The 25,650-nt window shown below is 40.5% G+C and overlaps 1 protein-coding gene across 10 annotated transcripts in view; it reads right to left on the reverse strand.

Moving 5' to 3' along the window:
• TTLL5 (tubulin tyrosine ligase like 5) overlaps positions 1-25,650 on the reverse strand; it is a 318,082-nt gene that overhangs the window by 64,425 nt on the left and 228,007 nt on the right. For all 10 annotated transcript variants that reach the window (XM_088839430.1, XM_088839428.1, XM_055435681.2 and 7 more), the window contains one exon: positions 18,370-18,587. In XM_088839430.1, coding sequence (XP_088695556.1) covers positions 18,370-18,587 — 218 coding nt within the window. The remainder of the gene's footprint in view (positions 1-18,369; positions 18,588-25,650) is intronic.

The raw sequence follows: 25,650 nt of genomic DNA on the forward strand, positions 1-25,650 counted from the left end.
AAATTGAGAAAGGAGTCCAACAAGGCTGTATATTGTCACCCTGTTAATTCAGCTTATATGCCGAGTACATCATGCAAGATGCTGGGCTCGATGAATCACAAAAGCTAGAGTTCAAACCAAGGAGAGAATGAGGGATGACCGATTCTGCAGTGTTCTCAACTGTTATTCCTGGAAATGGTGAAAGTTCTGGAGATGGAAGAAGAGCTAGACGTGGGCTTACTACAATCTCAGCTGCGGTAACTGGCCTAGTTCAGACCCTTCTCTGCAGATGAACTGTCTATGATTATCAAAAACCACTGAAGGGCAGGATTCCTGATGAACTGAGCCACCTAAAAAGTGAAATAAGATAGGTGCCTACGTTAGCAGCAGTGATGAATTAGAACTCTATTAATGGGTGACATCTCAACATAGAAAGGAACTTTCCTTGGGACATGTTCAAAGTTAGTACCTAAAGAGTTTCCTCAACTATTAGATATATACTTCCTAACCCAGAATTCGATTCACTTGCTCCATTTCTTTCTACTCTTTTTGCCTCTTCCATTTTCCTGAGGTCTAAGAAAGATCCTGGCACTAAGGGGAACAGGGCTTTCAAAGATGTTGTTCAATAATACATTGCAAACAAATAGTATCTCTGTAAGTGGAAATATGTCTGCATTTATTATTTTGAGAGATTTCTTCTAGGGCAAGTCTCTACTTAGGGAATAGTGAAGTCGTTCAGTCATGTCCGACTCTTTGCGACTCCAAAGACTGTAGCCTACCAGGCTCCTCAGTCCATGGAATTTTCCAGGCAAGAATACTGAAGTGGGTTGCCATTTCCTTCTCCAGGGGATCCTCCTGACCCGGGGATCGAACCCAGGTCTCCGCATTGCGGGCAGACTCTTTACCCTCTGAGCCACCAGGGAAGCCCATTAAGGGAATAGAAGATGATTAAATGGCTGGCTAGGAGTTCCACCACCATTAAGATCACACCATATAGCAGGTCTACGTAACATGCCGTCACCAAGGAGAGTTATAATGGGTAAAATTCCCATTATCCATTTTGCTGGTAAGGGTGACTCTCTATTTCCTTTATTTGTGGTTTCCTCTCCCTGCCTCCAACCATTATTTTGATCAGTGGAAACTTTTCCTGAAAGTGATATTCTTTCTTTAAGATCTGTTTTGATCGTTACTTCACAAGGTTGACTGTGGTCTGGTGCTATATTTCAAGACTTTCCACATCTCTAACATAGAGGTACCAGTTTTCTATTTCAATGGTTTAGTGAAAGTCTATCTTGGATTCATGCCACCACATTAGGAATGACCTTTCCATAGAAGGGAGGACCCACAAAAGGAAAGTGCTCAAGATTTTACAGGGCTGTGGCAAACAGCTGTGGTGGCATTTATCAAGGTCCTGAAAAGAAACATCCTCAAACTTGATCAATTTTATAAAATACTGGTGACCACCACTTTCAGTTCTCAAAGGACAGAAGAAATCCTAAGATGCAAATTAGGTTAAAGAATTGAATTCCACACCCACCCCCCACCCCTGCCAAAAGACTTCAACCTTGCTTAGCAAACATTTCTCACAGATTAATTATCTTCTAATTTTCCATACAACATATCTATGTGCAGATAGGTGTATGTGTAATCCTGTCCAGGGATGATATACACATTTCACAAACAGACACTAACATTCCAGTCCTTAACAAATAACAATTAGAACATTAACAATGTGAATCTGGTTCCAAAACCAATTCAAGAAACATTTAGTGAAGTCAATTTTTGTACTATTGGTGCACAGAATACATTTTATAAATCCACTTTATTTCTTGTCACATTTCTTTTCATTCCTATTTATGTGTGTCTTTTCACTTAAAAAAGTATTAATCATTGCAGAGCTTTCTGTTTGCTGTTTCATTCATTGATTTGCCAAGTTTTTCCTGAACACCTAATATGTGCCAGACACTGATTGAGGTGCTGTTCTCCCATGTTCTCCCACGTGCCAGGTTGTTCTAAGTGATTTCTGTATTTTTATTATTTGATTTTGGTTAATTTACTGTTGTTTCATTTATGGTGTTTCAAGTTAAATGACTAACTCATTGATTTTCAAGCTTTCCTATCTTTGGAATAGATGTATTTAAGGTTTTAAGCTTATTTTAGAGTGGAGTTTTGACTATCCCACAAATCTGATATGTCACACTTTCATGGCCATTCAGTTCTAATGATTATTATTTTTGTTATGATTACCTCTTTAGTAACTGAGTATTATATACTCTATTTTAAAAAACTTCTAAAGACATGGGCCTTTAAAAAAACTATTATTTCTAAATTAAGTATAATTATAAATTATATATGTAATTCTTCTCAAGTGGCTCAGTGGTAAAGAATCCGCCTGCCAATGCAGAAGATGCGGGTTCGATACCTGGTCTGGGAAGACTCCCTGGAGAAGGAAATTGCAACCCAGTCCCGTATTCTTGCCTGAGAATCCCTCGGACAGAGAAGCCTGGTGGACTACAGTCCATGGGAGTCGCAAAAGAGTTGAACACAACTTAGCGACCGAACAGAGAGAGAGAGATTATAAAGTGTGATACTGATATTTTGAAATAGGTGAAGCCTTCATTTATGACACAGTATGTACTGAAATGTCATGAATATTCCACGGATACTTTACTCATTTTTAAAAATATTTATTTATTTGGCTGCACCAGGTCTTGGTTGCAGCACTTGGGCTCTTCAGTCTTCGTTGCAGCATGCAGAATTTTTCGTTGCAACAGGCAGACTCCTGGTGCAGCTTGTGGTGTCTAGTTCCCCGACCAGGGACTGAACCTGGGCTGCTTGCACTGGGAGCACAGAGTCTTAGCCACTGGACCACCAGGGAAGTCCTCCACATGTACTTTAAAAGAATGCACATTATCCCTTTTGGGCCCAAGAGACAATGCATAGCTATTCATGTTTTTCCATGAGTACTGACTCACAAGGGGATGTTTGTAAAATTAATTTAGGGGACAAAAATCAGCATTTTTAAAAGTATTATGTGAAACTTTAACTTCATACATATATAGATATTTTTACTGGGTGGCATATAAAATGTATTTTTAAATTATGAGTGGTTGTCAAAAAGATTAAAAGCCACTTATTAAAGCAAACAGTTAATTCTGCATTTCAAGTATTTTAAATGCTCAGAAATTTTTATTTGAGTTACTTATCAGTTACCAATAGAAGTATATTTAAATAAATCACTCACTATGATAATTTGTGAATTTCTCTTATAATAATTCGCTAGTTTTTTATTTATATTTTTTGATTTATACACTTTGAAGTTATGTTAAGTGCACACAAGTGCTTTTCTTTATCCCTACCAGTGCTTTTTGTTTAATTTCCTTTTACCTATGGCTATACAAGGAATTTCAGAAACAACATCTACTTCTGCTTGATTGACTACTCAAAAGCCTTTGTCTGTGGATCACAATAAACTGTAGAAAATTCTTAAAGAGATGGGAATACCAGACCACCTTACCTGTCTCCTGAAAAACCTCTATGCGGGTCAAGAAGAAACAGAACCTTACATGGAACAACTGACAGGTACAAAACTGGGAAAGGAGTACGCCAAGGCTGTATATTGTCACTCTGTTTATTTAACTTAAATGCAGAGTATATAATATGAAATGCCATGCTGAATGAAGCACAAGCTGGAATCAAGACTGCCAGGAGAAATATCAACAACCTCAGATATGCAGATGACACCAGTCTAATGGCAGAAAGCGAAGAGGAACTAAAGAGCCTCTTGACGAGGGTGAAAGAGAAGAGTGAAAAGGCTGGCTTAAAACCCAGCATTCAAAAAATGAAGATCATGGCCTCTGGTCCCATCACTTCATCACAAATAGAAGGGGAAAAAGTGGAAGAAGCAGTGACAGATTTTATGGAGAAGGAAATGGCAACCCACTCCAGTGTTCTTGCCTGGAGAATCCCAGGGACGGGGGACCCTGGTGGGCTGCCGCCTATGGGATCACACAGAGTCGGACATGACTGAAGCGACTTAGCAGCAGCAGCAGCAATGTATGTATGTGAGACCATAAAGACCATAAGGAAGGCTGAGTGCCGAAAAATTGAAGCTTTTGAATTGTGATGGAGAAGACTCTTGAGAGTCCCTTGGACTACCAAGAGATCAAACCATTCAATCTTAAAGGAAATCAACCCTGAACAGTCATTGGAAGGACTGATGCTGAAGCGGAAGCTCCAGTACTTTGGACATCTGATGAGAAGGGATGACTCATTGGAAAAGACCCTGATGCTAGGAAAGATTGAATGCAAAAGGAGAAGGCAGAGGGAGAGGATGAGATGATTAGATAGCATCACTGACTAAATGGACATGAATTTGAGCAAACTCCAGGAGATAGTGAAGGACAGGGAGGCCCGGCGTGCTGCTGTCCATGGGGTCACAAAGCCGGACAGACTTGCAACTGAACCACAACATGCTAGTTCTCCTTCTAATTAGTATTGCATGGTTTATCTTTTTTCCAATCTTTTACCTTTCTGAGATTTTCCTTTCGATATGTCTTTTAAGCAGCCTATAACTGAATGTTTTAAAAAACAGAATTAGATAATCTATCTTTTAATAGAAGGTATAATCTGTTAACATTTATTGGGATTACTCATGTGTTTTATTTTATCTTAGTTTTAATTTTCCACTTACTATCTTTTTCCTCTGCTTTTTTCCCATTTCCTGCCTCCCACTGGATTCATAAAGTTTCTACATTCCCTTCTCTCCCGCTCTGTTGGTCTGAAAGCAGCAGACTGTATCTATTACTTAGCTACTATTTTCTAAGAAAGTCTGAAGCTATTCAGTATTTCCATCTTGCCCTTGAACTTGACACAGATGTGTTTACACATTTACTATCCACTGAATACTCATGTCCTTGAATCCTGTTGTTGTCTTAAACGTGTTTAATCCTTTTAAGAAAATCAGCAATTATTTTTATAGTCATTAATGTGTACAGACATTTTATACAGTTTTTGCACTTCATTGTTTCATGTTATTCTGTGTTCACATTTATCTTCGCTAATTTTTTTTCAGTGAGGGCCATGGGTATACTCTTAGACTTTGAATATCTCAAATTATTATTTTTTGCCTTCCTTCTTGATTGATAATTTAGCTATACATAGAATTCTAGACTGAAAGTTACTTTACCTCAACACTTTAAAGCTATTAGTTCTTGTCTTCTGCCACTTATTACTTCTGAAGAGAAGGTTGCTGCTAGTCTCTTTTTCCTTTGTAGTTAAAAGTAGGTTTCTTTCAGGAAATACGTTAGACTCCCCATTAATGCTTGATGGTCTACAGCTTCTATGCAGACACACTATGACGTCTCTAGAGGTGCATTTATTTTGGTGCACGGAATGATTTTTTTTAGGTGAGGACTCATATCTTTATCCGAGAAATCTGTTATTATTTTTTTAAAGTATTGCTTGTTCACCTTTGGCTCTCTCTGCTGATACTCCCATTAGAGTCACATGTCATATTCCACAAGATACGGCTAGATACATGATCGAATATGTCTCACCATTCAAAATATTAATTTCACCTGTAAGGAATTCATGGTTCAGTTTCGATTCTGCAAGCAATCTTTCTTAATATTAGGTTTATCCCTGTTTTAGAGTTCCGGTTTGCAGGCTCATTTTGAGCAGGAATCAGTTCCCCCCTTGTCTCTCTGCTTGTTCTCCCTCCCTGTCTGAAGACTTCACAGTTGCCTCCACCCAGTCCCCCTGACTCCAATCTGGAACCAGACTTTACAGTGGTACTTTGCTGCCTCTGTCACAGAGATGAATAGAAATTCAGAAGGTATTTCATTATCTTTCTAACTCTGCAGGCTCACGGCCTCATGTAAAGATGGCGCCTCAGCCAGTGGGTCCATGTCTGCTCTATCAGTCTCCCTGTAGGAGTGCCCACAGCATTCTTTAGCTCAGGATCTTACAAGTTTGGTATACTGCCATTTTGGACTGGATAATTCTTCACTATGGGAAACTGTCCTATGCTTCTCAGGATGCCTTTTTTAGTTTTTTAGTACCACTTCTAGACTCTACTCATTACAAGCCAGTAGCAACACCCCTATCCCAACTCACAACCAATGGCTCCAGACACTGCCAAATGCCCTCTGGGGGCAGCATCATCTCCACTGAAAAAACCGCTCTTTTGTTTTCTGACTGAGTCTCTCCTCTTGGTAGGGCACTCTCAGGCCCCAAGATGCCACAGGAGCTGAGGTCCAGGCTGCCACTGCCTGCTTCTACAGCAGGGCTCACAAAGCTCGCTGCTTCCGCTTCATTCACTGATTGCCATTTGGTGAAGTACACTTTGGGGCCATGGAGATGCTTCCCTTGTTTCTTTTTTCTTCTTTAAGCTGTTTACCTATCACTGCTGTGTTTGAAGCACAGGGAGAATACTAAGCATAAACTTATGGAGTCAACTTGACTAGAAGTCAGCAAGTCCAAATCTAACCTTTTGTTTTGTTTGAAACTAAGCCTTCACCTTCAATAGTCATCAGAGTTATTAGTGTTCAGGAAATCAGACTGTGTGTGAATTCCCATAGCCTGGTTAGCTAGAGCCATATCACACTTATGAACATCAGTTTAGTAACAAGAAAAATAAGATTTAACAGGGAATAGTAACAGCAGCAGAAATTACAAACCACATGCAACGGACACTTACTATATGTCAGGGAAACACATGATCTCCTTTAATCCTAAGAACAACTCCATGATGTAGATAATATCTTACAGATAACAAAACAGAAGCTTAGAGATATCCCCAAATAACAGTCAATTAAGTGAAGGAGCCAGGACTCAAATCTAATTTGAAATCTTGGGCTATTAGCAGTTGTACTCCACAGCCTCCCATACTCTACATGGTCTAAATAATTAATGAAGAGATCTTTGTTACTTAGTGGTCCCTGATGCATTCATCAGATGCAAAATACTAAGTCGCCACTATCTCCACCTTCACCACTGCCTCCTCTACTACCATTTCCTGAGAACTGATCATATCTATAAGTTCTATCGGAGCTGGGGACTGAACTTCTCTCAAAAGCGATCTTCACGAATACAGGGCTCATGTCTGTCTTGTCCACCGCTGTTGTCACCAACATCCAGAGCAATGCATAGCAATGGACATTCAATGTTTATATGATAAAAGTATGAAGATAAGACATCTGTTCCTAATAGATTTACGGAAAGCAGAACACAGAGGAAAAGGAAAAATAAGACAAGGACGCAGATGGTAGAGTCAGCTGAGGAGTTGACAATGGGGCAGGTGGTCAAGCTACATCAAGGTGATAAACTGGAACCTGATCTTGAATAAAAGGCAGGACTTCGACTCAAGATGGAGAAGGGCATTCTGTGCAGGGGGATGACGTGGGCAGGTAGGAACAATGAACGGAGCCAAGTAGACTAGAGACAGGAAGGTGGATATGCTGCAGAGGGCTTCAATGTCCAGAGTAAGGACTCTCAACTTTATCTTGCAGGCAACTGAAAGCCTCCAGAGAGCTCAGAAGAAAGGCTCAAAGAACTACTTTAGAGATGATATTTTAAAATTGCTTCCTAGGCCTATGCATGTACTCTATTTCTTGAAGTACCTATTTGGATCGTTTAAAAACTTCTACCGTGTTCTACTTGGGTTTTCTTTTTATTCAAGAACCAATTTTGAAAGTCCACATTTTTCAAAATATTATCTTTCATCCAGTTTAAAAAATTTAGTAGCATATAACTACTAGCAGTGCAGTTTTCTCCTGATTTTTCCATCTCCCCTGTATCTACTTTTTTAAACTTTAATTTTTAATTCTCTTATCTTTATGGCAGAACTGTGTGAAAATTATTTTCTGCTTCCCTGTCTCCCTGCCCTGAACTAAAAAATATTTTGGGTTTAGCTAATTTTGCTGCTTGTTTTTCAGTTTATATTGCTTTATTCTTGATTTCCTTTGACCTGTTTTTCTTAGCTTTGTTTTATTGACCCTCTTCTAGTTTTAGAGACGGAAGCTTAGGTCAGGTATGACAAATATGTGGCTTGCATCTTCACTACTCTCAACATCAGACATTACTAATCTATCACAGCACTCTTTCTTGCTGAGCTCAGAGAAGTCCTCCCAATTCTCTTTAACATGACACTGCTGTAATGAGTTGAAACCAGTTTATTGGTTGAAGCTAATCTGCCATTTGTATCTTTGTTAATTCCTTTACAATCTTTCCGTATTTGACACTGAAAATAATTATGAGTTTAGCTTTGAGTACACTGTTGCCTACATTTCAAACGTAAGTTTGATATATGCAATTCATTTTTTATCTTTAAAAATTATTTCAGCTTTATTGACTTGACAAAATTATAAGTTATTCAAAGTACACTGACGTGATTTGGTATATATATTGCGGAAGGATTCCCCCTATCTAGTTACTTAACACATGTATCACCTCACTCAGGACTTCCCAGGTGGTGCTAGTGGTAAAGAACCCGTCTGCCAATGCAGGAGACATAAGAGATGCGGGTTTGATCCCTGGGTCGGGAAGATTCCCTAGAGGAAAGCATGACATCCTGCTCCAGTATTCTTGCCTGGAGAATCCCATGGACAGAGGAGCCTGGCAGGCTATAGTTCATAGCGTTCCAAAGATTCGGACACAAGTGAAGTGACTTAGTACACACACATCACCTCACATATTTACCTTTCTCTTTCTCCTTCTTCTTTTTGGTGAGAACATTTAAGTTCTGCTCTCTTGGAAAATTTCAGTTATACAATACAGTGCTCTCAACTATAGTCACCATATATTATATTAGATCCTCAGATTTTATTTTTACTCACTTATAGCTGAAAGTTTGTACCCTTTTACCAACCTCTCCCTATTTCCCCCTACCCCAGGTCCTGGCAACAACTTTTGTTTCTATGAGTTTGGTTTTTTTTTCATTGCACATGTAAGTGATATGTGTGTGTGTGTTTTAGACACTCCCTCGTGTCCGATTCTTTCGTGTCTAGGCTCCTTTGTCCTTGGAATTCTCCAGGCAAGAATTTGGAACCAATAAAATATTGAAAAGTAATTAGCCTCCAATTAAAATAAAAAAAAATCTTAAAAAAAAAAATACTGTAGTGGTAGTCATTTCCTTCTCCAGGGGATCTTCCTGACCCAGGACTCCTGCACTGCAAGCAGATTCTTTACTGTCTGAGCCACCAGGGAACCGTGCAATACTTGTCTTTCTCTGTCTGGCTTATTTCTCTTAGCATAATGCCTTAAAGGTCCACCCTATTTCACTTAGTATAACGTCCTCCAGGTCCATCTATGTTTTTAAAAATAACAGGATTTACTTCTTTCTCATGGTTGAATAATATTCCATTATATACATATATACTACATCTTCTTTATCTACTCATTGATGGACACTTGGTTGCTTCCGTATCTTGACTATTGTGAATCATGCTGCAATGAACATGGGAGTGCCAATATCTTTTCAACATTCCGTGTTCATTTCCTTTGTCCAGGAAGGTTAGGGGTTCTATTAATTCTTTGAGGAACCTCCATACTGTTTCCCAGAGTGGCTGTGCCACCTTATATTTCTACCAACAGTATATAAGGTCTCCTTTTCTCCACATTTTTGTCCACATTTGTTATTTCTTGTCTTTTTGATGACAGTCATTCTAACAGGTATGAGGTGGCATCTTCCAGTGGCTTTGATTTGCCCTTCTCTGATGATTAGTAATGCTGAACACCTTTTACTGTACCTCTTAGCCATTTGAACGTCTTCTTTGGAAAAATGTCTATTCAGGTTCTCTGCCCAAGTTTTAATTGGATTGTTTTTTTCCCATTGAGTTACATGAGTTTTTTATATAACTTGGATATTAACACTTTATCAGATATATAATTTACAAATATTTTCTCCCACTTGGTAGGTTGCATTTTCATTTTGTTGATCTCCTTTCCTGTGCATAAACTTGTAGGTTTGATGCAGTTCCACTTGTTTATCTTTTTCTTTTGCTGTCAAATCCAAAATATCATTGTCAAGACTGAGTCAAGGAGATTACTGCCTATGTTTTCTTTTAGGAGTTTTATAGTTTCCATTCTAGCATTCAAGTCTTTCTTCCATTTTGAGTTAACTTTTGTGTATGGTTTAAAATAGTGATCCAGTTTCATTCTTTTGCATGTGGCTGTCCAATTTTTCCAACCGCCTGTACTGAAGAGACTATCCTTCTCCCCCTCGTATAGTCTTGGCTCTTTTGTCATAAATTAATTGACCAGACATGCCTAGGCTCATTTCTGGGATCTCTTTTCTGTTCTGTTGATCTATGTGTCTGTGTGTATGCCAGTACTGTTTTGATTACTGTAGCTTTATAACGTTGTTTCAAATCAAGGAGCACGATCCTTCCAGCTTTGTTTTTCTTTCTCAAGATTGTTTTGGCTATTCAGGCCAAATAGGATTTTTGTTCTATTTCTATTAAAAATACCACTGGAATTGTGATACGGATAGCACTGAATCTGTAGACTGCTTTAACAACATTAATTCTTTCAGTCCTTAAGCATGGAATATCTTTCCATTTACTTGTGTCTTCAAATTCTTTCATCGGAGTCTTAGAGTATTCATTGTACGTATTTTCTCACCTTCTTCACTATGTTTATTCCGAGGTATTTTTCTAACTCTGTACACCAATGCACATTATTATTTCTGATGTAATTTTAAAAGGCACTCTTTTCTTAATTTCTCTTTCTTACAATTTATTGTTAGTGTATAAAAATTCAACAGATTTCTATATATAAATTTTATATCCTAAAACTTTACTGAGCTTATTTATCAGTTCTAACAGTCTTTTGGTGGGGTCTTTAGGGTTTTCTATATGTAATATCATGCCATCTGCAAACAGAGACATTTTTATTTCTTACTTTCCAAGTTGGATGCCATTTATTTCTTTTTCTTGCCTAACTGCTAAATGAAAGTGGCTAGAATGGGCTTTTCTGTCTTGTTTTGATATGTACAATTCTTATTTTTAATGTAGTTTCCAAAATAATTTTGATCTAAACTACTTAAAAGAGTATTCTAACATTTTAAATTTAAAGCATTTGTCCAGATTTTTATTTTAAAATCTCATTTTATTATAGAGTGGTCAGAGAATGAAGACTGCACAATTTCTGTTTTTTGAGGATTTATACTAAAATCATCTAGTTTTGAAAAATATTCCATGGGAGCTCTGCAGGGCATAAAATTGCATGTTATTAATTTAATCTCATTAATTATACTGTTCAAAACCCTTTATGTCCTTAGGTTAGATCTATTTTGCCTATAATAATGACTATTCTATTTTCATTCTGGAATTCATTATTTTAGGTTGAATCTATCTTTTCTCTCATCATTTTTACCTTTGTACACTTTTTTCCTCAGAATTTTGGCAGAATTTTAACAGTTTGTCCTGAATTTCACTAATTCTATTTTCTACAGCACCCAATCTCTATTCACCATGTTTAATCCAATTTTTCACTCAGGTGTTCTCATGTCCATTCAATCCTCCTGACCCCAGACTACTTGCTCTCAGACAGCTTTTTCGAGCTCTACACACCAATGCACACTAGGGATTTTTCTAAAATGTTTTCTTTCTTGATTAAACTTATTTTGGAGGTTGACAGCGCCTCTGAATCTTCTCCATGGATCTTTCTTTAAAACTATACTATTTCCAGGCCCCAAGATTTTAAAATATTTGCTCATCCTCAGAGAAGAAAGTCTAAGTTTGCCAATAAGGACTGAGGATCACAGAAGAACTGATATGAATTCTATCAAAGGCTATTTTAAGTTTCTATCCAAATCTTAAAAAAATAATTTTCTTTTATTTATCTATTTGACTGTATCAGGTCTTAGTTGTTCTAAGACGGGCTTCTTTCTAGTTGTGGCGTGTGGGCTCCAGAGCGCGCGGGCTCAGTAGTTGCAGCGTTTGGGCTTAGTTGCCCCACACATATGGGATCTTAGTTTTCTGCCAGGGACTGGAAGGCAGATTCTTAACCACTGGACCACCAGGGGAGTCCCTATTCAAATCTTTTTAAAAGGGATTTTTTCATAATCAGATAAGATAGAAGGGAAATGAGAGATGGGAAATACCCAACAGTCACACTACCATTTTAACATCTCAGCAAGGATGAATGAAAAGTAAGCTTTTAATTTAAATTATCTAAGTATAAAATCACCAAAGGAAGATTCATCATTCTATGAGCCTCCTGTATTTCTCTCCCCACGGGACCACACATAATTCCAATGATAACAATTGGTTAGATGTGATTTAGAGTACCCAGTTTTCAGACTGATATCATTGTCATCATGAAAAAATCAAATCCTAAGATCTTCTAAGGCTCCCACTGAGGTCCAAATGTTGAGAGCTAGTAAAGGAAAGAGAGTCTAAGTGGTGACTCGTCAACTGGCCCCCAGCTCTTTCTATCTCCAGGCCTACCCCTTAGAGTGACAGGGCACTGTCTGGTGTATTCCAGGGCTCCCAATGTTTTCCCATACTGCACTCTCAGACAGGCAGTATATAAAGCCCTCGATGCTATTCTTCAATCCTTCTTGTGCTGCATCTAACAGACATTTCCCCAACACCTCAATATGAGGGTGACACTAACTATTTCTACTTTTGAGCATTGCATTGGCCATTTAAGTGGGAAAACTAGTGTGGAAAGGAAGGGAAGTAAGTTTCTAAGTGCTGACATTGCATTTCCCCAAATGCACTATTTTAGACCAACCTTGATAGTATATTAAAAAGCAGAGACATTACTTTGCCAACCAAGGTCCGTCTAGTCAAGGCAATGGTTTTTCCCGTGGTCATGTATGGATGTGAGAGTTGGACTGTGAAGAAAGCTGATCGCCGAAGAATCGATGCTTTTGAACTGTGGTGTTGGAGAAGACTCTTGAGAGTCCCTTATACTGCAAGGAGATCCAACCAGTCCATTCTAAAGGAGATCAATCCTGGATGTTCATTGGAGGGACTGATGCTAAAGCTGAAACTGCAATACTTTGGCCACCTCATGCGACGAGCTGACTCACTGGAAAAGACTCTGATGCTGGGAAAGGTTGGGGGTGGGAGGAGAAGGGGACGGCGGAGAATGAGATGGCTGGATGGCATCACTGACTCTGTGGACATGAGTTTGAGTGTACTCCGGGATTTGGTGATGGACAGGGAGGCCTGGCGTGCTGTGATTCATGGGGTCGCGGAGAGTCGGACACGACTGAGCGACTGAACTGAACTGAACTGAATCTGTCCCTTGCTGCACAGAATGGATGTGAACAGATTGGTGGGGGTCTCTGAAATCAATGGTCCACTGGGAAGAGTATGGGGTTAGCACAGTAGGTGATGTGAATTCTGGCTTTGGTTCTGCCACTGTCCATCTGTGTACCTTGCTAAATCCAAAGCCCTGCACGGTGCCTTCCTCCAGGCTTTTATCTTTCAGCACTAACAGTCTATGACTATATTATTTGGGACATGCACAAATTCGAAATCTCATATTTAAGGATGGATGCACTACAGCTTCAATCATATTTCTCAAAGCTACACATAATAAGACTGAAAAGCTGATAAAGATGGTTAACCTACAACATGACATCTTCAATGCTTACCTCAAGACCCTACTTTTGGCCTGATCACTTTGCCTCCTGTTAATGACACATTTGTTAAAAAAAGATACAACATATTTTCTTGATCCTTATTTTTATATTTTTCTGACATTAATGTGAGGATCTCCATCACACTGCTGACCAAACGTTGAGGTCACATTAATTGGTGTCTGGATTAACATGCTCCTGGGTTTGGGACAGCTTTCCTGCCTCCTAATCCCTAGCAGCCTTTAGCAAACACCACTGTCCTGGGTGCTGACACAGAAGAGCAGTTGGCTTCGAATTCTACTGGGGTCACTCCGATGCAGAATATACTGAAGCCTGGCAAGGAAAGGTAACTCCAGCTATTTAAGGAGAAGCCCTTTAGTTGAGTCTGGTGTTTCTCACGCACTTTTCTTTTCTCGGGGAAGTCCCAAGGTAAACAGCTTTGACCCTGCTTTTCCAAATTCATCTCTAGTCTATGAGTGTTGCCCACATCCCTGGCAAACACTGATCTTCTCAGATTTCTTTCTGTATATTTCCTGGAGGGCATGATTCTGGCTCTGAAAAAAAAAAGTCTTTTACGAGGAAGAGACAGTTCATATGCATGGAGTTGTTCAGCGGCTGTCATCCTTCCTAGTTACGCTGACTGCTTGGAAGAAATACCACAAATAGTTTTGAAAGGAGGATCTGAAGTTGGTACTAAATTATGAAGTGTTACAAACACTAGAAAGGAAAATCAAAAAAGGGTATTGGCACTGTGGAAAAGGCAAAAAAAAATCTAAACCATTCTCTTCACAGAACTGACAAGTGAGATTTAGCTAAAGGAAATATAAGTCTATGAATCTGAGGACTATAACAAAGAACTGCTGGGCCAAGAAAGGATGGGGAAAATGGCTGTAAAGCGTCAGGATTAAAAAACAAACATGCTCATAAAAAAGCTTTCAACAGAACAGACTGAAAACAAGTTATTTTGGTTAATTATTCAGTGGGGACAGTGAGTTTTGTTTTACAGATAGGAAATTGAAACCTTTAGAGGGAAAGTGACTGGACTATTATCATAAAGAAATAGGACCCCACTGTTCCGATTCTCAACTCCCTTTGCACCACAATTCAAAAGACATTCCATCTTTTATGTTCTATTGTTTTCTAAATTCAACCCTCTAGGATGTGGAAACTTTGATGCTCTTGGAAATTGCTTCTATATTCGTCCAGTGCCAACTTCTGTGCTAGGAGAGGTTTGAAGTTCAACCCAAAAACACAGGGCTTGGCACGGTCAAAAGCTCATTACAACTTCTCATTAGTTGTGTCTCTTGGGACAACCATGGCATTCCTGAGTGTGACTCAGTATCGCCAGTCATAACTAAGGGTTCCTGATTAATCTGAACCAAGCCTGCATCAGGGTGGCAATAAGCTCAAGCAAATGAAGCAACACGTTTTGTAGGAAGAAAGCAAAAAATTACGTGAAAATTTCTTGGAGTATCGTCTTAGTAGTAAAAAAAACACCTAAAACTTTAGTGTTTACTATGTACCAGGCACTGTATTTGTGCTTGACAATCATCACCTCATTTACTTCTCTTAATAACCCCATGAGGCAGGTACTACTATCATTTCTATTTTAAACAGGAAACTGAATCACACGGATGTCAAGTAACTTGCTATGCTGGCTAGGAACAAGTACTTTGGAACAATAAGAATAATAATATGTCACCTGATACTTAGGAACCTGATTTTAGAAGCCATGAAAGGTTTCTCTAGATTATAAATAACTTTAGCAATCCAAATAAAGTATGGCGTTTAGTTTATTATAATGTATGGGCGAGAGTTTCTATGTATTGCAGTCTTCAAATGTACCATGGCGATATAGGATGTCAACATGGGGAAAACTGGCTGTACGTATCTTTACGTGTACTATCTTTACAACTTTTCCATAAATCTAAAATAATTCTTACGAGAAAAGATTATTTCAAAAAACTTTATCTGGATGCTTCCTAGGGAGAACTTTTCACTGAGTCAGTTCAGAGAAAAACAGTGCTATTCTTCTTCCCCAAAGTCTGAGAGCATATTGAAAACAGGGGGGGTCCTCAAGCCCTACATTTTACATGTAAAGGAGAGGATGTTCAGGTCTCCACCAGTGCTAACTTATTTAGCTTCACAGATGTGCTAGAGTTTTAAAGGCAAATTTTAAACTATTTCCTGGAACAACGCCTCAACAGCATGCCTTTTGATACTTGGATTATATTTTTTAAGTTGTGAAGAAATCTTGTTTTTCCCCCCTCTTTGGTGCTTTTTCGGTGCTGAGCTGCTTCCGGTTTTCCCACACTCCTGCCTGTCAGAGACAAGAAACCACAAAAATGCAGCAGAGCGAAGCCTGTCCATAGAGCTGCAATTCCATCTTAGAAGTCTGAAGAGCTCTCCTGCCAGTAGTGAGTTCAGGGCAGTGAGTGGGGTCCTCCAATGTCTGGCCCCGCTCCTGCCAATAGAGCCGCCCTCTCCACCAGCACACGAACCACATCGGCCACCACAGGCCATCTCAGCAATGACTGGAAAGCAGCCAGCACACTCGCAAATACAACATTCATTTCCCCGCCTAACTGTGGGCTTGTCAAACCTGGGAAGGAGTGTGTGCTTTTGGAATGCTTATGATGGCTACTAAGACTTACAGAGGTCTGAAGTGTGCCAGGTATTGTTCTAAGTACTTTGCATATATTAAGTCTGCTCATCTTTATCAACTGTCCTGTGAAACAGATATTATCTCCACAAATAAGGGAAAAAACAGTTCTAGGGTGTTGTGTTAGCTCTTCATTGCGTTGCAGGCTCTCTCTAGTTGCAGCCAGTGGACTTCTCATTGGGGTGGCTTCTCTTGTTTCTGAGCATGCGCTCTAAGCATGCAGGCTTCCGTAGTTGTGGCTTACAGGTTAAGCTGTCCCATGGCAAGTGGGATCTTAGTTCCCGGACCCGGGATCGGACCCGAGTCCCCTGCATTGGTAGGTGGATTCTTAACCACTGGACCACCAGGGAAGTCCCCAAGTAAGGAAATTGAAGCCAAGAGTTAAAGTAAATTGCAACTTCTTGAAGATCTCCCATCAGTAAAGCGTGAAGCAGGCAGTCGGGCCCCAGGGACTGCACCCTTAAGGAACTGAGAGGGGCCACACATCTTTCTTGTCGTGCCATCGGCTCTCAACCACAGACTGAACCAGAGAGTTCAGTCTCCAGAGAGTGCTCCCTGAGTTCTCTCCAGAGAGTTCTCTAAAGTTATTACGATGCCAGTTATTCCTAGAACAGTGCTTGGCACTTAGTAGGCACTGAATAAATATTTGCTGAATAAATGAATCTGGCAGCAGTATAATTAAAACCACCACAAGGGATTGTTTTTCAATCCAAATCCAGAATTTGATTCATTATCCAAGGGGGGAAAACATGGACTGTTTTTTCTGTGCCCTAGGATTCCTTTTTACGACTCGAGTTGATTTTGTGAAGGACAAATGAATGGGGACCCTCAAGGAGAGCAAGAGAAATACACAAATCTCTTCTAGTTGTTCATCCATCAGGGTTGCCTCCTCCTCCGGACAACTTTGGTAAGTCCCCCAGTTTTAAATGGACAGGGGTGCTAAAACCAACACTTTTTTTTTTTTACCAGTCCATTTCTAGTTTTCCAGGGAAAATGGCTAGAGGCAGAGCGAAGAATGTGACCTAAAACATGTATGTGATGCAGGTACAGAGATGTCTTTTTTTTCAGGTAAGAGAGGAAGATGACAAAAGGTATCAGAAACACTGTCGCTCCACAGAGCCTGACGACTAATGTCAATGGAGTTAATTCATCTGATGAAACCTCAGTCCTGTGTCTTCCCTTTCAAACGCCTAAAAACAAATAAACAAGGTTGGAGGTGAGGGAAGAGTGTTGCATTTTAGATGAAATTGAAAAGCTCTAACTCTGTAGAATGACTGAAAGAAGAACACATCCAGGAGGAAGGTCCCTCCTCCAAGTCCACAGTTCAGCACTGTTACCAGGTGTCGTGTCTGATTGAGGCTCCTGCCAGAGGCCACAAGTGTTAGCTGGCAATGACCCTGAACCTGCCAGCTGCAATGCTCACCATTACCCTTGGTGAACTTAAAAAAGCAGTCTCTGCCCCTCTCACAGGGGACAGTCTTGACACTGGTCATGTTGTAATAGCTCCCCTGGTGATTCTAGCTTATAGCCAGGGCTGAGAAAACAGTTGGCCTTTATTCCCTATCAGGTGTTCTGTTCTTTTTTTTTTTTTCCTGTTGAAAGTGCTTCAGAATTCACAATATACTAATTTTCTTTTGGTTCTGGTTAAATTATATATACCAGTTTATCACAAATGGTAAAATCTGTAACTCTGTTCAAAGTTTTAAAAGATTACTTAAGAATGGTTTCTTGTATTTCTATGCCACCTTTATAGTTCTGGTTTCTCATTTCTTAATTAGTAAATTCAGTGTGCAGGTTCTATCCCAGGCTAATTTATACACTTCCAGAAGGAACGGCCTCTTGAATCCACAGAGTGTTGAGGTGGGGAGCCCCCAACCACGTCAGATTCTTTTCACATATGATAATATACATGCTTCAATGCCATTCTCCCAAATCATCCCACCCTCGCCCTCTCCCACAAAGTCCGAAAGACTGCTCCACACATCCGAGTCTCTGCTTGTCTCGTATGTTGTCTCAGGTGTTCTTTTCAACATTGCAGTACACACTGCCTTGAGCCTCCATAAATAAAGAGCACTGTTAGCACAGAATTGATACAACTCAGAAGGAAATGAACAGAATTCCGAAAACTTACTTGGAAGCCCTTTGGGATGTTGCCTTTCTGAGGACTTGTTTGTGATTGGATGGGGGTTTGGGGACCAGGGAGGAGGAAGAACTTGGAGGTGGCACCACTTTCTGTGGCAGAGTCGTTGGCTTCTGGCCACTGGCTGTGGCGCTTGGAATTCTGCAAGCTGCACCATTATTTATTGTCCATAAATTGGAGTTAGGTAGTGTCTGGCTGCCAAAGATCGCCTACGAGAAAAAGAAAAACGAAAGATTGATGGAGATATTCTTCACATCTGTTTGCTGTAACTGGTTTGCAATCCTGAGGGGAGGACAAAAGTAAAAGAGAAACCATTCAAATGAAGCAACTTTAAAGAAAAAACATTTCCTCTAGTAATGCCAGTGCAGCTTTAGATTCAGAGAAGGGAAATCTCTTTTAGCAGGGAGTGTAGATGGTCTTGTTGAAAGTGCCCTGGGCTAGGACTCAGGGCAGCTGGGTACTATGTATTGTCCACAGACGTGAATTAGAGAAGCATTTGGTCTCTTCTGGTCTTAGTATTTCCCTTCATTGTTAAATTCAACAAGAATTCAATGAATGCCTCTTGTTGGGTGTCAAGTACTAAAAATATGACACAGAACAAAAGTGACTTGAACCTGACACAATTCCAGCCCACTCACAGAACTCTGAAAGGCCTGCACCTCTGAGGAAAGAGAAGGCCCCAGCGTGGAGTAGTACCTTGATGACCTAAAGATTAACGTAAGACCGACACTTGGAAACACCTTCAAAGTAAAATTACGACATGAATCAGTTCAGTTCAGTTCAGTCGCTCCGTCGTGTCCGACTCTCCGCGACCCCATGAATCACAGCACGCCAGGCCTCCCTGTCCATCACCAACTCCCGGAGTTCACTCAAACTCATGTCCACAGAGTCGGTAATGCCATCCAGCCATCTCATTCTCTGTTGTCCCCTTCTCCTCCCGCCCCCAACCTTTCCCAGCATCAGAGTCTTTTCCAGTGAGTCAACTCGTCGCTTATTATACATGAATACAAGAGCAAAACAAGGGTATTTTCGCTTAGAAGGTAAGCCTACAGATACTAAATAAAGATCCCCAAATCACCATCCAGACATCACAAATACCAACACAAACCTGTAGGAAGAATGTACACTTAATTGTCCACTTCCTCAGAGAGAGGCTTAAAACAATTCTTGCAACTTATTTACCTCATTAGAAATAGTTTTTTTGTGTGTGTGACAAATTTTGTTACTGATTCTTGAAATACATTAACACTGCTTTCAGTATGCATGCCTCATAAGAGCTTTAAATATAAAAGGATGTTAGGAAGAAAATATAAGTGACAAAAGACATAGGACTTTTTATTAAAAGGATTTCTGGCAATTGATCTCCATCTATAGGCACTACATTTCAAGAGGCAATGGGAGAAACATGGCAAGGCCCGAAGGAATATCAGATGCTCTCAGGAGACATTCACCTTCTAGGTAAACTACACTAGCAGTGTTTCTGTCCTTTACGAATTTTAGTTTTTGAGATATAAAAGATGAACTGAGTAGCTTTAGTAAAGAAGTGTTAACCAATCCTTCTACACTAATGCCTTGGAAGGTCCCATTTCAGGAAAATGTGTCCAAAGGTCCCTGGTTGTGCAGATACGGGGCAGCAGGGGTAGTCGGCATTCTTGTGTGGAGGGAATGTGTTTGGTTGAGAGGCTTGACAAAGAGCAAAGTGATTTCAGGGGTGGCAGATCACGGCAGTTTCTTACCGATCAAATAGACTGAAATGGTTCTCATCTCTGGAAACCACCTGAGAGGGAACTGGAGTGGCTCACTTGCCTCTACCTCTGACCAGAGGAGGGGAGCCAAGGAAAGACCTGAGTCCAGGGATGAAGCCTAAAGTGCCGGGCTGCAGAGCGTGTACACGGGGCTGTACACGGGGACGCGGGGAGTGGAAGCAAGGGTGTGGGCCATCTATAACCAAGGGGTGTAGCAGAGGCCAGCTTGTGGAATGGGCTCAAAAATAAATCCACTCCTTTCAAGCACCATATCTAAGGGCCTAAAAACCTATGGGAGAGATTCAACTGGAAGGAGGGAGGGTGGCAGGAAAGGGTGACCCCTCTACCTCCCAATAAGTGAGCTTAGGCTGAAGGGTGCTTGCGAGATGCCTCGCTCAGGGTGGGAGGAAACCAGAACTGACTGTGAGGACTGACGAGTTCTACACTGGCCAGAAAGACATCCACTGGACAAGAAGCACAGGAGGAAAACCACTGTCAGTGAAGAGCTCATGGAAATAAAAACATTCTCTATTAAGTTAGGTTTTTCACAGCAACGGAACTGCCATCAGGAAGAGTATCTATTCAATACATGTTGCCGCGGTGACAACTTAACCATATTCCAAACTTGTTTAAAAAATCTTCCTGGGACATCTAAATACAAATAAAAAGAGCAAGATCAGAACAGTGAGTACAGTTAGCTTCTATTTGTGTGAAAAAGGAAAAAGGATACTTACAAACATATCTTTATATGCCAATACACATACACAAACATATATACCATGTTGGCATCTGCACAGGACAATTCTGAAAGGATTAAAAACAAAAACTGGCAGGCTCCATGGAAACAAACTGGTTAGCCAGGGGTTAGGGGAAAAGGTAAACCGATTTTTTAAAAAATTTTTATTTAATAAATGGTACAAAGCACAATGCCAAAAACATTAACAGTTAAAATTTCACCAAATGAAAAAAATACTGTAGAATACACAGTTGCAAAAAGCTACATTAAGTTATTTTACAACTGCCTCAAGCTGCAAAAAGAAAAAAAACCCAATGCCATACCTAAGTTATCCCTCTCTCAAAATAATGCCTTTTATATTATAAACCACGAGCTCCCCATATATCATTTGTGTCTTTTTGAATTTTATACCATCTAACTGTACTTATTTATTCTAAAAATAAATTATTGAAAAGTCAAAAGTAAGTCAAGTTCTAATAAGATGTAAGCAGGCAGCAGATTAACTTTCTTTTTTTTTTTAATTTATTTATTTATTTTTTTTGTAGTTAATTTATTTTTTATTGAAGGCAAATTATGTTACAATATTATATTGGTTGGTTTTGCCATACATTGATATGAATTTGCCCCGGGTTTACATAAGTTCCCCCTCCTGAACCCCCCTCCCACCTCCCTAGATTAACTTTCTAAGTAGAAATCAAAATATCAAATGAAGCCCAGCTGGTTCGAGGACTTGCCATTAGACTGTGCTGAAGGAGGAACTGACTGTTCAATACTTACTATGGCTTCAAAACCAGATTAGGTCATCAGCAACAGGCAAAGGCTCATGGAAGTGGAAAGGAACATGGCTCTACAGTCAGGTGTGACAAGTGGTTAAGGCGTGATAAGTCGGACATGCTCAGTCATGTCTGACTCTTGGCAACCCCATGGACTGTACCCTGCAAGGCTCCTCTGTCCGTGGAATTCTCCAGGCAAGAACACTGGAGTGGGTAGCCATTCCCTTCTCCAGGGGATCTTCCCAACCCAGGGATTGAACCCACGTCTCCCTCATTTCAAGCAGTCTTTACCATCTCAGCCACCAGGGAAGCCCGTAGTCAGGTGTGCCTGGACTCAAATGTAGGCTCTGTCACTTATAAGTTGGGTGACCTTTCAAGTTACTTAACCTCTCTGAGCTTTAGCTTCCTCATCATGGATTATAATCACTTGGCTGGACTGTGGGGGATTAGATGAAGATCAATAAGTAAACGCAGCCCAGGCACTCAGTAAAGGTTTCTTGAAATAAATCAAAGCCCCAGGCACACAGCAGAAACTGAAATGCCCCCTTCCTTCCCAAACTACCACCTCAGTTTAATGAGGAACCAAAGTACGGCTGACCTGCAAGCCTGCTTATCTGCAATGACTTGTGAATGGTAGTTGGTTCTATGTTTTTCAGCATATTTTTCCAGTCTTAGGATGATGCTCACTAGCTGCAAAAGCAAACTTATAAAATGAAAGCACATGTGTAGGTTCCCCAGATCATATTTATGCAATTCTTTTTGGTAGAACAGCCTTTTTCTCATCTAAACGCTTATAAAAATGCATTCGTATCTGTCTTATCACATTTAGCACAATTACCTCGTATTACAGACACTTATATACGTACTTTTTTCTGTGTCTGGACAATACATACTGGAAATGCCTGCCTTTGTACCCGATTAATTTTTGTTTCACTAACAGTGCCAAGAAGACTGCCTTGTGTATAAAAGGTGCTTAATAAACATTTACTCCATAAGTGAAGGAAAAAACACCTCATACTACACCGACTACTAACTTCCTATACAAGAAAATAGACAAGTTTGTGTTTACATAGAGATGCAATCTTGTAGCAGGACCGTTCTCTGGAGTTCAAATAGTGAAAGTGCCTAGTGTGTTTTGTATTCAGCTTACACTCAGCCACAATACATAAGTTAAGCCCTTCTTCAGATTCCAAATGAAAATAAACTCACCTTCCTAGATGCACGTACTATGGCAGGACCTCAGACACTTGTTCCATAGTAATAAGATGAGTCTTTACCTCAAAACCACAAAATAAACTAGGAGAATTTATTGCTTAGGAGACTCACTTGCCTGGATACTAATAATTCTTCTTTTCTTTCCCCCCAAACTGTCCTGATTTTGTCTGGGTAAAAACATGTGCCCACCTAGAACGTTCTATCTCCCAGTCTCTGTGTACCTTGAGATAACCCTGTGACCTAGCTCTGAATGGTAAATAGAGAAGTTTCCAGGTGCAGATCTGGGAAAACTCTTCAAAGGGGGCAGACTGGGTGGGCTGGTGCACAACTGCTGCCCTTTCCTGTTGCTGGTCTTCGCCCAGAACATGGCCATCTACTTAGAAGCAGACAAGGTGCAAGTTCCTTGCTAAGGATTACAGAAGATAAAGAATTCCTGACAGCACCATGGACTTTAGGAGCACCTCTGTCTCTAGATACCTGGTTATACAGGGGGGAAAAAAGAAACCTTTAACTTGTTTAAACAGCCATGGGTGGGAAGTGTTCTATTACGTGCAGCCAAATGGAATCCTAACTGAGCTGAGACACAATTCTCAGTCTACCAAAGAGTCATGCTTGTTTCAGCCTCAATATAATAAAAATGTAACTGCATCTCAAAAATAGCACAAAGTCTTCCCAAATACGGTAAAAAGTTTCTACGTTCTCATTTGTCATTTGGGGATCATACGCTCATAAACTGAATGGATAATGAAATTATTGTAATTCTATGCCATCCAGAATTCCCCAAAGTCAGTAATGTGTCAGACAAGTTCCCAAGTGTTGCACCAAAGCCAAGGCTGAGTGGAATGAGATTAAAGTAATCAAGTCTGATGAGAAGAAAACCAGAAAGTACTCAGGCAAAGATAAAAGAAGACATACAGATGTGTGTAGAATATTGGCAGAAATCAGCCTCCCCAACCCCACCTGCCTCCCCCGGCAACCATAGCCTGTATTGACCCTAATCCTACAAGTCTACCACTATGACAGATTATGTGAACTGTTTTGTTCTGGTATTCATTCATAAATAAACAGGATCATTATATAAAGTTCTCACCATGTAATTTCTAAGAACTGTGAGGTCTGGACAGAGTGTTAGCACTCTGCACTTGTGGGCTAACCCGGGGACGGGGCCTGTACTGTCATCAGTTACTGTCCTGGGAATGTGAAAGCTGTATCAGCACCGGCCTCCACTCAAGACCTGGTCAACAAACACAAGCCTTTGCTTCTTTATTGGGTGTGGGAAACAGCAGTGCTTCGGCAAGGACACTCAGAGAAAACCACAGTTGGAGGGTTGGCTTGGCCCCAGACAAAAGACTGGAAAGGCCCTCCTTCTCCCACAACAGAAGGGTAATCGTGGGTGGGAAGGAGGAATCTGTGATAGACAGAACACAGACTGCAACTTGGAAGGTCACATGGAAGCAAGATCTGGGTTCTCTTACTTGAAAGATAATACCGTTCAGAGATTAAATTCTGGGAGGCTGTGTGGTGTGTGTGTGTGTTTTAATCCCTTCCAGAGAAACACCCCTTTGAGTCTTGACTCAGGCGTCCTGGTGATGGAGTATAACTGGATGCCTCCCTGCAGTGAAATAACTCTCTAAATTCATTTTTTAAAAATTAAGGTAGATGAAGCAGGCAAACATGAATCTCTATTTGAGCTTGTTAACATCACTTTGTACCCCTTTTTCTCTGCTATCAGAACAGCAAACATTTTAGGCATCTGTCTCCCCATGTGATATTTTATCCTAACTTGGATAAAGTTTCTATAACATAGCTTCTAGTTCTGGCAACTCAAGTACTGGATGGTTTATCTCCCTGAGAAGGTAAGATGCTAATCACTCATCTTTACTACAACCAGTAAATACATTATGAGGAACCATACAATGCTATAAAAAAAGGCACGGGGCAGTGCTGTGCTTAGTCGCTCAGTTGTGTCCGACTCTGTGACCCCACGGACTGTGTAGCCTGCCAGGCTCCTCTGTCCGTGGAGATTCTCCAGGCAAGAATACTGTAGTGGGTTGCCGTGCCCTCCTCCAGGGGATCTTTCCAACCCAGGGATCGAGTCCAGGTCTCCTGCACTACAGGTGGATTCTTTACCGTCTAAGTCACCAGGGAAGCCAGGGGGAGGGTAAGGTCGCTGTATCTATTTTGGCAAAAGCAAGCTTCCAAAAGGTCTTCATCCCGTCCTGTAGGCAGGTCTTTGCTGTCTTCATGTTACAGTGTTTGTCAGCTGGGGCAAGTCTGAAAGCTGAGCAGGATAAAGAGTGCAACTTCTGGTACTGCAACCAGCAGTGGGTATTGCTAGGACCTCAATAGGGATAGGGCAGAAACCCTGACGATGCTCTGGTTCACACAGAGAGAGATGGATGACCTGGGCACTGAGATAGGACTTTGAGATGTCAAAGAGATCTGGAAGTCCTCTGGCATTCCCTCCCATTTCTAAAACCACTTAGGAATTTATTTCTCCTTTAGCAACGAGGAAAGAAGGCTCTTACTAGTTCCAGAGACCTATTCTAAAGGATGTGAATAGATGCTTACTGGGACAGAACAATTGAGAAGAGAGTTATTATTCACCAACCAACTGAAAACACTGTGCTTCAGGCAGCCCCTAAATCAGTTGTACCTACCAACATTTGAGCAACAATGCAGGCCATTAAAAAGAGATATTCAAATATACTTACAGGCTTCAGACTTCCTGCAACTAAGCATACAAAGATACCAACAGTGTCTCTCGGTTAATTTCTCAGTAGTACTGAGACACTTGAACAGA

Source organism: Moschus berezovskii, chromosome 9 (genome assembly GCF_049115385.1).
Source record: "Moschus berezovskii isolate FMDL1 chromosome 9, NW_MosBer_1.0, whole genome shotgun sequence".
In the NCBI taxonomy this organism is placed as follows: Eukaryota; Metazoa; Chordata; class Mammalia; order Artiodactyla; family Moschidae; genus Moschus; species Moschus berezovskii.